Source organism: Accipiter gentilis, chromosome 20 (genome assembly GCF_929443795.1).
Source record: "Accipiter gentilis chromosome 20, bAccGen1.1, whole genome shotgun sequence".
Lineage (NCBI taxonomy): Eukaryota > Metazoa > Chordata > Aves > Accipitriformes > Accipitridae > Astur > Astur gentilis.
Window position 1 is genome coordinate 2,304,526 of NC_064899.1, and position 15,764 is coordinate 2,320,289.

General features: G+C 44.5%; 1 protein-coding gene across 8 annotated transcripts in view; it reads right to left on the bottom strand.

Moving 5' to 3' along the window:
- The window catches only part of CTNND2 (catenin delta 2), a 665,464-nt gene that overhangs the window by 273,174 nt on the left and 376,526 nt on the right, over window positions 1-15,764 (bottom strand). For 6 of the 8 annotated variants that reach the window (XM_049823921.1, XM_049823920.1, XM_049823918.1 and 3 more), the window contains one exon: window positions 7,889-8,021. In XM_049823921.1, the coding sequence (XP_049679878.1) occupies window positions 7,889-8,021 (133 nt within the window). Of the gene's footprint in view, window positions 1-7,888; window positions 8,538-15,764 lie in introns of all 8 variants that reach the window. The other 2 variants (XM_049823915.1, XM_049823916.1) reach the window with 1 other exon arrangement.

The window sequence follows — 15,764 nt, forward strand, 5'->3', positions numbered from 1 at the left end:
GACCAGTGTCGTTTCTGGCAGCCACCACTGATGGTTAATGTATTTCACCTGTGAGCACTCTGCATCTCAGCATGGGTGGCTACAGGCACCTCCCCACCCAGTTTTTGGCCTCAAATAAAGCGAGCCTTCCTCAACTCCCCCCCCTTTGCAATCTTCTTTCTGCCATAGTTAATCACTTTTGATCAGAGGCACCTGCACTGCTTTAAAGCTGATGTGTGCACACAACCACCAAAAGCCTATTAGACATCCCAAGAAACGAAGGCTTACCTTACTGATGGGCTGTGTACTGACTTTCTAGTTCTCAGCCATTCCATCTACTGCCAACAGTTTGTGTGCCACAGTGAGTGGAAAGGATGAAGTTTTCCACCACAGTAAAAATGAAGGGCAGGTTCCCACTTCTATTAAATACCTGAAGACCATGAGGCACTAAAGATTTACATCAGTACTTATTGAGACTTTAGTGACAAATGTTTCCAGGCTACTGGATAAAGCCTTGCAATGGGGTTTCAGATCCCGAGGGAGCTACAACTTCCACATGTGCCTTCTCTGCCCAGTGCACAAGCCAGACAAACATAAACATCCCAAATTAGATCGTACAGGACAAGCAGGTATTTTCTACCAGAAAGGCCTGAGCATCAGAAATTTGAGTTGAAGGGGACCTTCCCCTTGCCTAATGCTCCCTGTCCCATACAACAGCACTCCCTCCCACTCTGAACAAGTGAGTTCAAGGCCAAAGACATTTGGGAGGCCCCAGAATCACGCTCCTGGCAACTGAAGAGAAAAACAGGTACGGGAGGACACTGTTCAGACCTGAGGGCAAAAGGGGTGGTAACAGGCACAGACAAGACTTGGCCTCACTAGCATGCTCTCAAGACCCAAAAGTTTGGGCATATCATACATAGTTCATGAGGCCCCAGCCTCCTCCTGTAATCTTACATACTAAAAATAATACAAATCAACATAAGAAAGACACGGCTATATGAATCAGGAGTGGCAACACTGGCTGTTGTATTTCCATTGCTCTGGACAAAATTTCAAAAAAGTTAGGTTCCCAAAACACCGCTCTGTGACTTCATATATTTCATTGGATTTCAGTAGCCAAGAAAAATTGACCAAAGAATTCCAGCCTCCTTGATTACCCATCTTTCTGCTACAGACACTGACTCTTCTCTGCTACCTTTTTGCCAACTTCAACTCCTTCTTGTGCTTCTTTTCAGCAGGTATATAAGCACAGACTTCTTAAACTCTGCTCTGATGCTTAAGAAATTCTTTCTGGTGGCTTGCAGGCTTCCATTTGAATCCTGGCCTTCTTAGGTACACTGCTAAAGTTCAGGACCAGAGGCCAGAAACTCCATGCCGGGTTGTGCAATTACAAGCAACAGCACAGGCTGCAGTAGTGACCAGGAGCATATTGGATGTTACGTTCACCTAAAAGCCCAGAAACAGTCGCTGCTGCTCAGTTTCCCACAGTCATTCAGTTAAAATACTTGCAGCTTCATACCAGTTTAATTTATTTTCAGCAATACTGCAGACTGGTCGTCTTTGCCTAAAAGCTTGTTATTTTGCAATGTTATTTGATTTTACACCCCTTGGAAAGATCATTGGGAGGATCAGTCAAACGATTTCCCTTATCAAGAACAAGAAGCAAAGGGAAAGGTTATGCTCAGTACAAGAACAGGACCCGTTCGTAGCGTTTGCTCACACGGGAAGTCAAAGATCAAGTTCATTAGCTCAAAAATATATCCATGTACATGGGGCCTCCATATTTGGAAAAAAATCATGGCAATAGTATGATATTTCAAAGACATCCATCTTATTCCTTCTGCTTTGGATTTTTTGACTGTCCATTTTTGATACCTTGCCCAAGTTGGAATTGAGCACTATTGTGAATGTTTCAGTTGTAACAATTAGTGACATAATTATCGCTGAAGGAATAGGTAGAAGTAGAACTAGAGGCAAAGAAAAGCAAAGTGAACATCCAGTTATGTATTTGTATCAGCTCCAAGACCAACATCAGCACTTCTAACCTCCAGGTTACAACATGGAAACAACTAACTTAGTATCAGAAAGATGCCAAGTTATAAGTGTCTGATTAATATCTGAAATATTACTGGATGCCTCAAAATCTTCTGTTTTGTTTTCTCATCTGGAGCAAAGAGTCTCAAAACAAACAAGGAGTAGAAGGAGAAAAAAAACCCTAGGACTGCACTGTCTGTCCCAGAACAAAAGGGCATTAACAATGTTCTCATGTGCAAAGGTTCTGACAGCAGATAAAGGAATTTTCTAGCTAATAAAAACAAAAAAAAAACTTGGAAAAAAAATCTATGGAAAACTACTTTGGTTAAAAAAAACAAGAAAAATAATGAAGAGAAACAACTGAGTGTCCTTTTTGTTATCATCAATCACACTGATAGTCCAAGTCCCAGAGCTTATCTTAAAGCCAAAAAATCCAAAGATTTTCCTCCCTTACCTGTCCAAAGAAGTACAACTGCACATCACACACCTAGACTTTTTTATTAGCTCAGCCCTGTGTGTCAAGTGGGGATTTTAAGGCATAGAGAACTTTTAACTCTGGGGTGACTTAGATCCTCTTTGGTGTGGGTTAACACTTTGCTTGCATCTTCCTTACCTATAGTGCCCTGCCCAAAAGCTGAATGATGATGTACGTGGTGAAGTCTTGTCTGCATTTATGAACGTTGGTAGGAATTTGGGTTTGGTGCAGTCTAAAAAGAAAATTTTACTTTCATACAGTTTAAATCCCTCAAAGAGGCTAATTTTGACGGAAGTTAGCACTAACATTGATTTTAATACTATCTAACTCTGCTAAGAGTTATTTCTCCCCCATGTAGAGGTATGAAAGAAGGGTGTGGGTGCATGTAATGCTCATAAGCAGTAATGCAGCCATTCTAGCACAAATATATAGTACAGCATGATTTACTGGAGAATTGTGACACTCAACCAGATAATTTTTTTGTGAAGACATCAATGAACGAGTGATATCTAGATGATCCAATATTTTCATGCAGCTGAAAGGAATTCTAAATCCATGTTAGTGGTAATGTATATCAGTTATCCCATACACAGTCGCATAAGCTGATCTGTTCTGTGCCCGTATGATTGCACGCCGAAATGCTAAAACATGTCAACACTCGCCATCAAATAGCAGTCCTGCCATAAACCTCAACAGGAAACCAGGGTTCAACATGTCATATGCAATCAAAAGCATACAGAAGGAGAAAGGGCAAAGGAACGTCCCCAGCAAAGAGGGAGAAGAGTGAGACAAGAAAGATGAAGGAACAGAAGGAACCGGTTAAGCCTCTGATAAAACTTGGAACCCTTTCCTCTAAGAGTGGAAAGAATATTTTATATATTAACCCATGCCACAATTTTATAAACCAGTGCTACTTTAGTATTAATATTACACATGCATACAAACAGTCTACCTCAGAAAGGACAAACTCCTTTTGATTTCACAGGGGCCTAAAAGAAGATTCTGTTTGCAAACAAGAGGTTGAGCACTGAAGTTTTCAGCAGCGGCACAGGGCTGTCTGAGGGATGCTGCAGCTCTTATTTCAGCAGAACATGTCACTGCTACATGAAGAATAGCTGTGTGATACTCTTTCCACCTAACATTACACAAAGTGACTCACACCAACACTCATTTCTTAAACCTAACCTTTTAGTACAGCTGACGGAGCATGATGCACTCTTCAAACATACTTATTTTCTTTCTAGCTTCCCGTAATAAAGCGATGTATAAAATTACCTGCCATTGCCTTAGGTGTCCCCAGTCTTCCCTAAGCCTGGATGAAGAGGCAGGAGCGGCTCTGCAACACCAGGGCGGCTCCCCTGTACCATAACCTGCAGCAGAAACTACGTCACCAACACCCTTCCACCGCCTCCTCTACCTTTGCTCCTAAGCAAACCCTCTACTCCTTTAGTACGGTCTGTCTGACTCCGGGCAGCAGGAGATGCTTCGGAAGACCGTGAAGAGCAGGCACCTGTGCGATGATCTGCCTCCTGAAAGGGTTTTCCCACGTTTCTGCCGCTTGCTGTCCTACACGCTCCTCCTTCCAGGCAAAACGGGCTGCTTTGGTGAGTTTGGCTCCCAGCAGTGCTCCACAGCTCGGTCCAGGTCTGGAAGCTGCAAGTAGGCGTTTACAAACTGTGCTTTCTGGATTCAGATTCCTGCTTGAACAGACAGTCGAGTATGCTTTGGAGCACCGCGGATTGGAAAACTACTTCCAAAACTATAACTGCAGCTCATAGCAATGAAACAGCTAGACTAAGAATAAACATGGCAAGTGTACACTCACAAGAACCACTATATACACACGTACACACATACCCCTAGACGCACACGCCTGGCAATGGTAACAGCTCAAGTATAACTAGACTAAAACCCATTTCTGAAGACATTTCTAAGGTTATTCAGTTAAAACCGAGTCACTGCATGCTGTTGCATGTCTTACTTTAAATTCAGGATGCAGTCTAAGAATTGCCATTCTCATAATTTCAAGTTGTTTCCTAATCGAGTTTGTAGGAAATTAATATAAATAATGCCATCTCATCAATTAAGTCTTACACTGATTCAGTTTTGGGCAATCTATGTTGCTAGTGTACATTTTCAGTTACATTTTTTTTAAAAAAATGATCATATCTGAAGATCTTCTCTTTTAAACATCTAACCCCAGTATGGCTATCATTTGGTTTGTTTAGCACACTGAGACCCAGTAGTATTCATGAACTCGACAGCTCCAGTACAAGTTTCTAATATCATGCAAAAAAATTAAAACAAATGCATTATTTGTATTACAAATAACTATTTTTGCTTCCCGGAGACAGAAGAAGATTACTTTGAGTAACATCATCCCTGTGATGACACATACATACCAATGCAACTTCACATTAATCACAGTAGGCAAACCATCAATCAGTGCTATGTGACAACTATTCTCCACTCCTCCTCCAAACAACCCATCTTTGGATGTTGTGAACAAGAAGCAAAAATCTAATTTATTGAACATTAGCTTTTCAACATACAATTGCTCGCTCTCCTTCTTATTTGGGCTTGATTTCTAACACAATGGCTGGAAAACTCCTGCAATAATACCATAAATACTTACAGCTTAAATACCAAACCTGTTATGAGCAAAAATGCCTATAGGAAAAAAAAAAATAATTTTCAGATTGCCTTAGTAGTATCCGAAACATCTGATCCTGGCTATCTCTAAAGCATACGTTAATTTTAAGCCTCTGTGTAGTGCACTGACTTCAGTGAATCCAGTGAAAGTCTGGAAGATTAGTCAGGCACTTAACACTGCTAGCAAATGTGTAACTCCAGGAGGGCGGGAGGCCAGGAGGAACATGCAACAGAATGGCAATGGAAATTAACGGGTGGGAGCACACAATAGGGAACTTTTGCAAAAGAATGGGTCATGTGATAGAGCTCCTTTCAAGGACTAGTTGAAAGGCATGTCACCACTGTGGAATTTTTTTTTTTTTTTTTTTTTTTTAAAGTAGCAATACTATCTCTGCATGTCTGTCACCTAATACTCACATTACAGGACTTCCCCTTTGCTATGAAATAAGACACTGAGATTTTTTTGCATATCTTAAAAGCAAATCCCTATGAGATACAGTAACTCAGAAGCTCATTATGCTTGTTCTGACCGGCACAACACTTGAAAAAGTTAGTGTTGCTTTACCAATTTTTACGAACTTAATAGCAAGTTCAAATGATCAATCACTATTCCCCTCCCATACTAACATCCACACAAAAATACACCAGTCATTTCCTAAATGCATGTATCTATAAGCTTTTCTTTCACCTGGGCCTTAATCAGTGACAAGCAACTCCTCGCAGCGGGTCCTAAAAAGGGGCAGGGCAGGAAGTACCTACCTTACGCAAGATGCAGAAGCCTTATCAAAAGCTTTTATTTAAAATAAATCCAAGAAAATGAATGCCAGTTTCTTAAACTTTTATTCAAATTAAAGTAGAAAACCCCATTAGGAACTCCTGTACAACCATTATTGGCCAAAAAGCCCGCGGAAGTCCAAATCCATGCTGCAACTTGGGACTAGCGTAGGACGAACAGCTTCTCTAATGCTGTAGCACTTCAGAGTCATTATGATGGGCCTGAAGCCCTACAGAACAAGTTTTGACTCAGCTGTTATGACAGCTTTAATGCTGCAATGCTATAAAAGATGCCTTCTTCAAAAAACAAACCCAAAGCCCCAGCACAATACAAATTCCAATGCTAAAAGCTACACAAAGAGAAACATGGACTGTGCCTGTTTGTTAGAAACTTCCTGAAGCAAAGACTTCCACCCTGGAACAAAGGTAAAGAAAAATCAGGGAAATCGCTGGTAGTTCATACCCACAGGTATGCAAGTTTGAAATTGAATTATCCTCTGTTCCTTTGACGCTGACAGTTCCCTCCATGCCTATTTAGGCTCAAACAACTCTTGCTACAGGATGAAGTTGCAAAACCCCCTCAAACACAGAGTCTGTGTCAATTCTACATTTCTGCTTTACTCTACAAAGGCAGTGTTTAATACCTGTGGCCAACAGTGTGCTGGGCCACAGCGGGGAGAAGTTATACTAATATAATTGTTAAATAAACTGCTTTGTAATTTGAGACTGAATAATTGACAGCAGGCTTGATACAAGTGCCCCGAGACCTCGGTTTTGGCACCATTTAGCGACACTATCTCTTTACACATTCTGAACTTCAAAAATAGTGTTAGATAAACAAACAAACAAAAAGTTTTCAAATCCCTGCCCTTTAAATAGGAAATAAAACCCCATCAAATACTTCTTACAAGGAGATATGTTAATACTATATTTTATTATCAGTTAATTTAATCTGTATGTTTAGACACACTGGAATTATATAGGATGCCAATAACTGCTGGAGCGGGGGGGGGGGAAGGGGGAGACGGGTAAGAGGAGAAAGGGGGGATGAGAAGAGGTTTTAACTCTGGTGTGAAACTTGTGTACCTGCCTGATCAACGCAGCCAAACCTCCTTATGTATCCTATTTATCTTCAAATCTATTTATGTCACGCAAGAGAACATATGAGCATAGCAGCTGTTACTATAGCAATGAAACTGGAAATTTTGAGAACACAAAAAAACCCACCCCTGAAGGATGCTCAGTTTAGCAGAGGGATGGTTTAGGGAGCAGCACCAGTATCTCCCTCCCAGGGTCTGTTCAAAGTCTGCAGTTACGGGGACGTTGAATCAGCCGTAACAGCCTATTCCCTCAAGAGCACTCGGAGACAAATAACCGCTGCCTATTCCTCGGCTCAACTCGCAACACCGGGCGCTCCTGCTGAGTAACCCCAAACTTGTCCAGCACCCCAGAGCCGCCCGTACAGGCGGGGAAGAGCGGTTCTCTGCCAAAGGCTCACTGTTTTTGATCGCGGCGGCCGAGGCATTCACCATAGTAACACACAACACCCCCCCCAACCCCCCGAACCGTGGGCAGCAGCCCGGCGCTGCCGGCCCCGCACCCTCCGGACACCGGGGCAGGGCCCGGTCCCGGTCCCGGTCCCAGGCGGGACGAGCCGCCGCAAGTCGAGGACTTTCTCACAGGGAAGCAGGCGGCCGGCCGGCCTCTCCCCACTTACCGCTGCCGGCATCGCAACCACCTTCGTCCCCCAGCCCCCCCCAAAACCGCTTTCTCTGGCAAACACACCCCCCCCCCCCCCTCCTCCACCTCCTCGCCCCGGCAAGGGGCCGCCTCCCCCCCCCCCCCCGCCCCAACCTCCCCTCCGCGTCGGCACCGCGCATCCCTCCATCCCTCTCCCATCCCTCCCTCCATCCGCGTCCCCCGCTCCGGTCCGCGGCCGCGGAGCCCGAGTGGGCGCCGGGCGCCGCTTACCTGCGAGGGAGCCGGGTCTCTGCAGGGTGGCGGTGGCGTACAGCTCCTGGGAGTGCTTGCTGTACTGCTCGGCAGCGTGAACCAGCCGCTTGGTAGGCGACAGGGTGGCGTAAGTGCCGATGGTGGAGCTTAACTGGTGGATAGGAGAGGAGGAAAGGTTAGACTGGGCGGCGGGCGGGGAGGTCACTCGGATGGGGGACGGCGACAGCCCCGCCGAGGAGACGACGATGTTGATGGGCGAGCTGGTGCTGTAGGACTTGGCCAGGCGGCTGGGGGACTGCTTCGGGGAGGAGGAGGAGGAGGAGGAGAGGCGCTGCGCGCCGGCGTAGGCGGCTCCCTCGGCGGCGGAGCCGGCCCGCGGCAGCTTGGTGGCGGTGGGGGAACCGCCGGGCTGGGCGGGCAGCGGGGAGCTCACCCGCTGCGCCGGCAGCGTGGAGCTGGCGTAGTAGAGGGCGGCGGCGGCGGCGTGCTGGGGTTCGGGCAGGTGGAAGGCGCTGCCGTGGCTGGGCGCGAAGCCTTCCCGCGCTTGCGGGGCCGAGGCGGCGGCGGCGGCGGCGGCGGCGGCGGCAGCGGGCGGCAACAACGGCAGCGGCGGCGGCGGCGGAGGCTCCGGGCCGCCCGGGTGGGCGCCGCGGCCCCCCGGGCCCTGCTGCGGGAAGGAAAGGAGAAGGCAGAGGCGTCAGCTGCGGGGCTGTGTGTGCGTGATGGGGGAGGGGGGAGGGGGGGGGGTCGCTCAGCGGAGGACCCCGTCCCCGCGCAGCCCCCTCTTCAGGCGGGCCGGGCGGCCCCGGGGGATTCGGGGACCCGTCTCGGTCTTGCTTAAAAAGCGTCCCCCGGCCTCGCAAAGGGGGAAAAAACGGCGTCGGGACTCCGCCTCACGGCGGACGGCGCCGGGGACGGGGGCTCGGTGCTGGGAGAAGGCGCTCGCGCCCCTTCCCTTCACCCCGGCACGGATCTGCCCGCCTTTAAGCGAATAAAGAGGCAATAAATTGATACACCCCCCCACCCCCCCCGAGCTGTACTCTGGGAGCGGCTGAAGCCCCGGAACGGGCTCCGGCCGGGCAACTTTCCTCACAGAAAAGCCACCCGTGTCCCCCTACCGGGGGAGGCCCCACGCCGCCCCCGCCTCAGCCCCGTCCCGGCGGGAAGGAGCCGGGGGGGGGGTTGGCGGGCGGGTCGCCGGGTCCTCACCCGGGGTGAGGGGATCTGCCTGGGGATGGCGGCACCGCGCCGAGGTCCCCTCCAGAGCGGTCATCGGGGGCGGCGGGGGGCGAAAAAATGTGTTAGGAATTGGGGTTCGGTGCCGGAGCCGGGTGGTCGCCCTCCCAGGCAGGCGGCCTCCCCCCTTCTGAGGGGGGATCTTCGGCTCGAGGGATCGGCTGCGAATCCGGCAAGGTTGAAATCCTCCGGGAAGCGCACCCCGCGGTGAGCGGGAGCTCAGCGCTCCGTTGGAAGACGCGCTCCCGTTTCGGATACTCTTTTTTCTTTTGGTTTGCTTCTTTCTGGTTATACAGGGGGTTTACTGGACACCTCAAAGCGCTCCGGATCCCGGGAGCGGACTGTGCAGTTCCAGTCGGTCTGACCGGTGCTTCGCCCAAACACGCAGCTCTGGGCTACCAATCTCCTTCGCCAGAAAAGCCTTGAAAATGCGAGTAATGAATTTTGTGACTCCGTTCAGAGAGGTGTGGTAAATGCCGACAGCAGCGTTGTTTCATGTTTAAAGAGCAATGTGGTTTCTTGGTGGCATCCTACAGGCAAAAAACAAGTAAACAAAAGCACCATGGTCCTGGTATGAAACTTGATTCATTTTCACTGGGATACCCAAGGAAGGATTTGGTCAGGAACTGAGGACAAGGTAGGACGAATGATCGGAGCAAAGAGTAAACGAGGTTCAAAAGGCCAGAACCGTGTACTTCTCATTATGTACGCCCATTCGAAATGTTTCCGTCCTTGTCTTTTTTTTTTACTTTTGGAGCCCTGCCCCTCATCTTAAATGCTTTGCATCCAGGGGAAGAACGTGTATTTTTCTAGAGATGGACAAGAAGCGAGGCTTTGGAGGAGCTGCTCCTGGTTGCTTTGCCGCCAGTTGTTAGTAGCATGGAAGCTGCCAGCACTCACAGCGTTCGGGCATCTCGAAGGGAGCGCTGCTGGACCCAAACCTTGCTGGCTGCAGGAGGTTTTGCACCCCAAAGAGCAGCGGCCTTGCAGAGAAATGTCACGTAAGCTGTTCCCTCCAGCTGTTCTGTATAAGTAGGTCCCCGGCAGGCCAAGGGATCACAGACGTAAGTAAGTAGCTTGCTTGCTCTTGAGTTGGACTGTCCTGATCACAGCCACGAGTTACAAACACCACAGCATCAAGTACGAGCCTTGAAATTTTCATAAATGGCCAACGAGCTCAAGTTGCTGATTTGAAAGACTCCTAACAAAAACCAGGAAGGCAAACTGTGGGAACGTCAATGAACTTTTAAAAGCTACTTTGGTGCTGAGCTACTTACCGTCTCTGCTTTAAGTGGGAAAGAAGGGCTAATCTGCAACTGACTGTCCAATAATGTATTTGATAGGAGTACAGTTTTCATTTTCCGGGTTTAACAAACTGTAACATGTTAACAACTTTTTATAAAACATAAACAGGCTGGCAAGATTTAAGACAACATGGACAGAGCAAGTTTTGCACACAACGGAAGGTCGTTTGAACCAGATACCTTATCAATTGATACTCGTTAATAAATTTTACTTTTTGGACTGTTAAGTAGCATAATAATGTATTTTGTAATATTCAACATTGTTCCAAAATACAGTCTTCTGCAACGTTACCAGTGTCTTCCGCAACACACTGCTAACACACTGGAAGCTTAGACAGTTTGTCATTGATCATAAGGATTTTAGGCAAGCACTGTCACCATGTATACAAAATTTCTTTTTCTAATCTACTTCTACGCTGCTTGATGTGGCAAGGATTTAGAGTAATTAATTTCAAGTAAACCAGTATTATCCCATATTCCTAATAAACCTCTATAAAGCTGCAGGCATTCTGCAAGTACTAATTCAAACCCCCCCAAAATCCCACTTCACGATTGTCTGTTATAGGGCAGAAGGTGTAGTGGCGGGACACAAGAATTAAATGCTTAATTAAAAATGCAGTGTATAGCACTTCCTAAAAAGCTAAGCATTTGCTCTGTGTGAAGGAGAGAACTTTTGGATGAACAGATTGCAATGAAAACATTAGCATACAGTATTTTCTAGGATATGACTAATCTCAGACCCGTCTTAAATTTACTGTGAAGTTCTTATGTTTTTTCAAAGGGCCAAGTGTACAGTCACATTCTCCACTCGTGTTTTCAGAGGCAAAATGTGTTTTAGTTTCTCCCTGTGTTTCTCCATGTCTGTTGCTTAAGACAACCACACAGACCTGTCATGGTTCATCCTGCAATGTGGCATTATACTTCATGAGGAAGAATGAAATGGTACAATGGTATTTTTCCCTTACTTTTCCATTTATCCGTTATTGTTGTCAACCTGATAATGAAGCTGTGTTTAAAGTAATAAACCAAGGGCAAATTTGCTTCCCATTTGTTATATCCTCCTGCATCAATCTATTTCGTAGATGTGAACAAAAATCAAAAAATTCCTTACTACAGCTCTAAAAATATCTATCCTAAGACTCAGAGGTTTAATTTTCCCAAAGAAAAGGAACCTGATTTGCTTATTTGGATTCAATATATGGATGCTGATACATACTTTTTAACAGTGGAAATGTGTGAAGGAACATGAGAACATTAATAGAGCTATGAAAATATTTTCTTTCCCATTTAATCTTACTAGAAAGATCATTCTCTACCGATATGGACAAAACAAGATCTGCAGAGCTCTGTCCAGAAAATTACTGAGGGTGTCCCGTTAGGTTATAGAAGACTAGAGAACAGTCTAACTGTTGTTTGCCTGCCATAATTCATGCATTTAATGTGCTACATTTCAGGACATCAGCTTTTTTTTTTTTTTTCTTCTTTTTTTACAATTCCAATTGAACACTTAAATCAGGACTTTAACTGGAAAAAAAATAAATGAAAGACTGCAATACAAGATTTCTGCTTTATGAAGTGGAATTGAGAGGGTCAAATGACGGTGTTGAATTATTTATTCTGCCGAAAATTTTTTCACAGATAAGGAATTACAAAATCCTAGATGGCTAGACAGCTTAAGCAAAACTTTGGGGCCAGCTGCTGATTACTGAAACATCAGCATGTTGATTCTGGGAGATTGCTCCCAGAGGGAAAAACAGTGTGTAAGACCAGCAAAACCTGAATGGCAAAAGTCTTAGAGAACAAGATAACTGCTATGAATACGGTAGCAGGTGCAGCAGATCTGTTCAGTGTATCATCTAAATTCCCTTCAAACTATTTTATTCTTGGGCATGTCAAAACACAAACCCAAAACCTGGTAGGTTTTGTGCATCTATGCTTTGTAATTCACAGGTGCTAAGGAACACAACTTCTGTCAGTAGAACTGCCTGAGTCTTAGAAACAGAACTCAGAACAGAGAAGGCTTCAGAGTAATTTCTTGGGAATGAGATAATGATACAGTTTCCAGAAAAATGCTGGAAAATTTGAATCACGGTACCAGTTAGCCTTAAAAAATGCCAATTTGCGCTCAACGTCCTGTATGCTTCTCTGACAGATAATAGAAGAAACTGAAAATTTATGTTACGTTTGAGTAAGTCTGCATGCCCATCTTAGGTCTGGATGAACTTGTATTCACAAGCATTTTTAGTTCAGCACTAAATGCCAGCACCAGTTTTTAGCTCGTTTTGCCCGCTGGAACTTTCAGGGATCGCTTGGCCCTTAAAATCTCAAACAAGGTCATCTCTGATGAATATGAACATAGTCATATGCAGCACAATGTTGCCCATGAGAAGACCCTTTCTCTTGGTTCCAGGGAGGATTTTCCGATTGGATGCTGAAGTTGTGTGGAGGACATCCCTCCAGGCTGCATTGCCTTCTTGAATATTGGCAGGTGTTGCTAGCCCTAAGCAGCAAACTTGATCATCCTTTCTAGGGTTTTTCGAGAGACACAGGTGTTCTTCAAAGGGTCCAGCTCTATTTCACAAGCTCAGTGATGCTCTGTGCTCTTTCAGTGACTGCAAGACTTACCAGTCTATTGAGGGCTATTTTTTTTCTGTCAGCCCAAAGAACCTTCCATATGGGTTCACTCGAGGTACCACTCTGCTCTGGTCCAATGCCTCTATCAACACTCTTCTACAAAGGGCAGAAGAGGGTATGGAAAATGCTTAACTTTCTCTACTCTTCAGGATGCAGACATTAGTCCTTGGGCAGCACCTGTGGAAGGGTCTTTCTTCTGCAGGACGGCTTTGCTGTCATTTATAAGTTTCTGACCTAACTAGGACGATGCTACTTATGTTCAAATGCACTTAAATGGTAATAGATGCCAGACTATACCTCTGGATCCCTCAAATGTGGCCTATTCCATCTGTTTCTCCTGTTTTTATCACAAAGGTCATGGGTACACTGTGTTGGCAAAATACACCCCAACACGGTTATGGAAACTCGTCAGCCTACCTGATCCTAGTTTCAAAGGGCATATGTATAGATTAAGGTAGGTAATAACCATTGTAGTCTTCTACATCCACAAACAGAATTGTGTGAGACCCTTTCAGAGTGTCCAGAGATGCTCAACCTCTGGTTTTAAAGCAGCAATGAAAGCTGCAATCATTACCTACTGTGGGATCAAACCAACATTACGCAGATCAGTTCTTCTCTACCACAGCCTCTACTAGTGAATTGTTCTCTGTGAGTGTCATAATAAGAGCGATCCGTCTAAGATTTCATCTGCTTCCTTTGATGACAGAAAAATTCTCATGTTTGTATTTGGAATCCAGTTTTAAACACATCATCATCTGCCATGTCCTACCAGAAGTGAAGTCCTTAGTTTAGATTTTGTCTGGGTAGATGATCAAGCAGCCTATCACCCTGTGGCACAGATGACTGATGGTGGGAAGAGCCATGAGTCTAACTGAAAAAGGCCAGTATACAGTTTTTGCTTGACAACTGAACGTGTTCTTGTACTCATCTACTAATATTCTAAAGAGGGCTCGTGAGGTGTGGTGGTCTGATGAATGACAAACTTATGACTTGTTTATAGGAAAAAGGAGACAAATTAGAAAATTAACTGCTAAATGATTTTTCAAGGCTTTTTTTTTTTTTTTTTTTAATTAGTTTTATTTTTCACCTACTTTTTGTCTTTAAGGGTTTTCAAATTCTGTGTGAGCTTGTTCACAGAAGCTTCAGAAGCGTTGGATAATACACAGTAGGGATTTACCTCTGTTGCTGCCTCAGCCTCTGAAAAGACCGCAGAATCACCAGAAGCTATAAAAGTCCTCATCCAGAAACGTAAACTAGTTTCACTTCCTTTCCCTTCCCCTTGCAGAGCATGCGGAAAACCACTATTTGTCGTACATGCTGTGCTTTGTATTCCTATGGTATCTACAACATAAGCTGACCATTCTCAAGATGACAGCAGACCCAATCAATCAGTTGTTCACAAATGACATTGTCCAAACAGAAGATTCACTTTTGACCAACTCATCTGCAAAATCTCCTACTTTTTATAATAAAAGCCACAACTGAGTCTTCACAAATAATCAAGTAATACAGGATATATCAGGGTCTGGACACCAAGTTTGAAAAGGTGTTTTCAGTGGGGAAACAGTAATTCCCTGCCAGAGGAGCAGTTGTTGCTAAGAAATCCTATTCCAGTAGCATTCAGAAGACAAAAAGTTTTGTGTTCTAAAGTACTCAAAGCAGTGGAAAAACTCCATGATTTATAATGAAGTCCTCCAAATTGACAAAAATGTTAGATTGCACTTTGCAGCACTATACAGGAAGTCCCAAGACTAATTAGTTTCTCTTTTTTATACAATTGCATTTTCAGAAATTGTTCTTGCTGTCACAGCTGGCCTTGGGACTATTTACATATTTTTTTCATGCATTTGGGCTATCATTCATGTTCAGAGACAGCTATATTCCTTGCACACAAATACCAAAGGAAATTATCACAATCTGAGCAGTTTTGACTCCTGAGGCTTATTTTAATTATAACAGGGATAGCAAAACAATTCTAAGGATTGACTTTTTTTTCTCCTTAATTGTGGGATCAGCAATGGTCATATTCAGAACTTTTTAATTTTAACTTTTGACTCTTCCTCTTCTTGTTTACCTCTTTAAAAACTTCTTTTGTATGCTTTTTATGGTATTAGTTCATAGTTCATATGACAGTTTGTTAATATTTCCAAGATATATTTTAATTGTCCTGAAGTTGTCAAGCATCCTTTGCAGGATGATGGTGTGAAAAATTATTATGTTCTGTGAGTTATTTTTCTGTAGGAACATGTACCATACAATCTGGAGGAACACAGGAAGAAAACTTACTTTCTGCCCTCTCATGCCAAGAAAAAAAAGGATAGGAAAGGTTGCCTTATATACTTACTAGTTACCTTTTTGAGGGTAACCAGTTCTTGGTGAAGTAGATGGTTCATGAGAGCTTTTCAGATCTAAGCAATGGCTGTTTAGTGTAACTTCAATGAAAGAAATCTAGATCATTAATTTTTTCGCCTCTCCATAAATCTGTCCTTTTCCATCAATGAGTATGATAAAATTTATATTAAGAGTATCACTACCTCTAACCCCTAGGCAATTGCACACTTTGCTCCCTTACTGCCTTTTTTTTTCCTAGATTCTTTCTCCTTCCCCTCTCATTTCTTTTTTTTTTCTTTCTTTTTTTTTTTTTTTCTGTTGCTCTGTTGCTCTCATAACCTGTTCCTTTTCCATCGTCTTACTTTTTCTAGCCTCCTTGAAGAATGCAT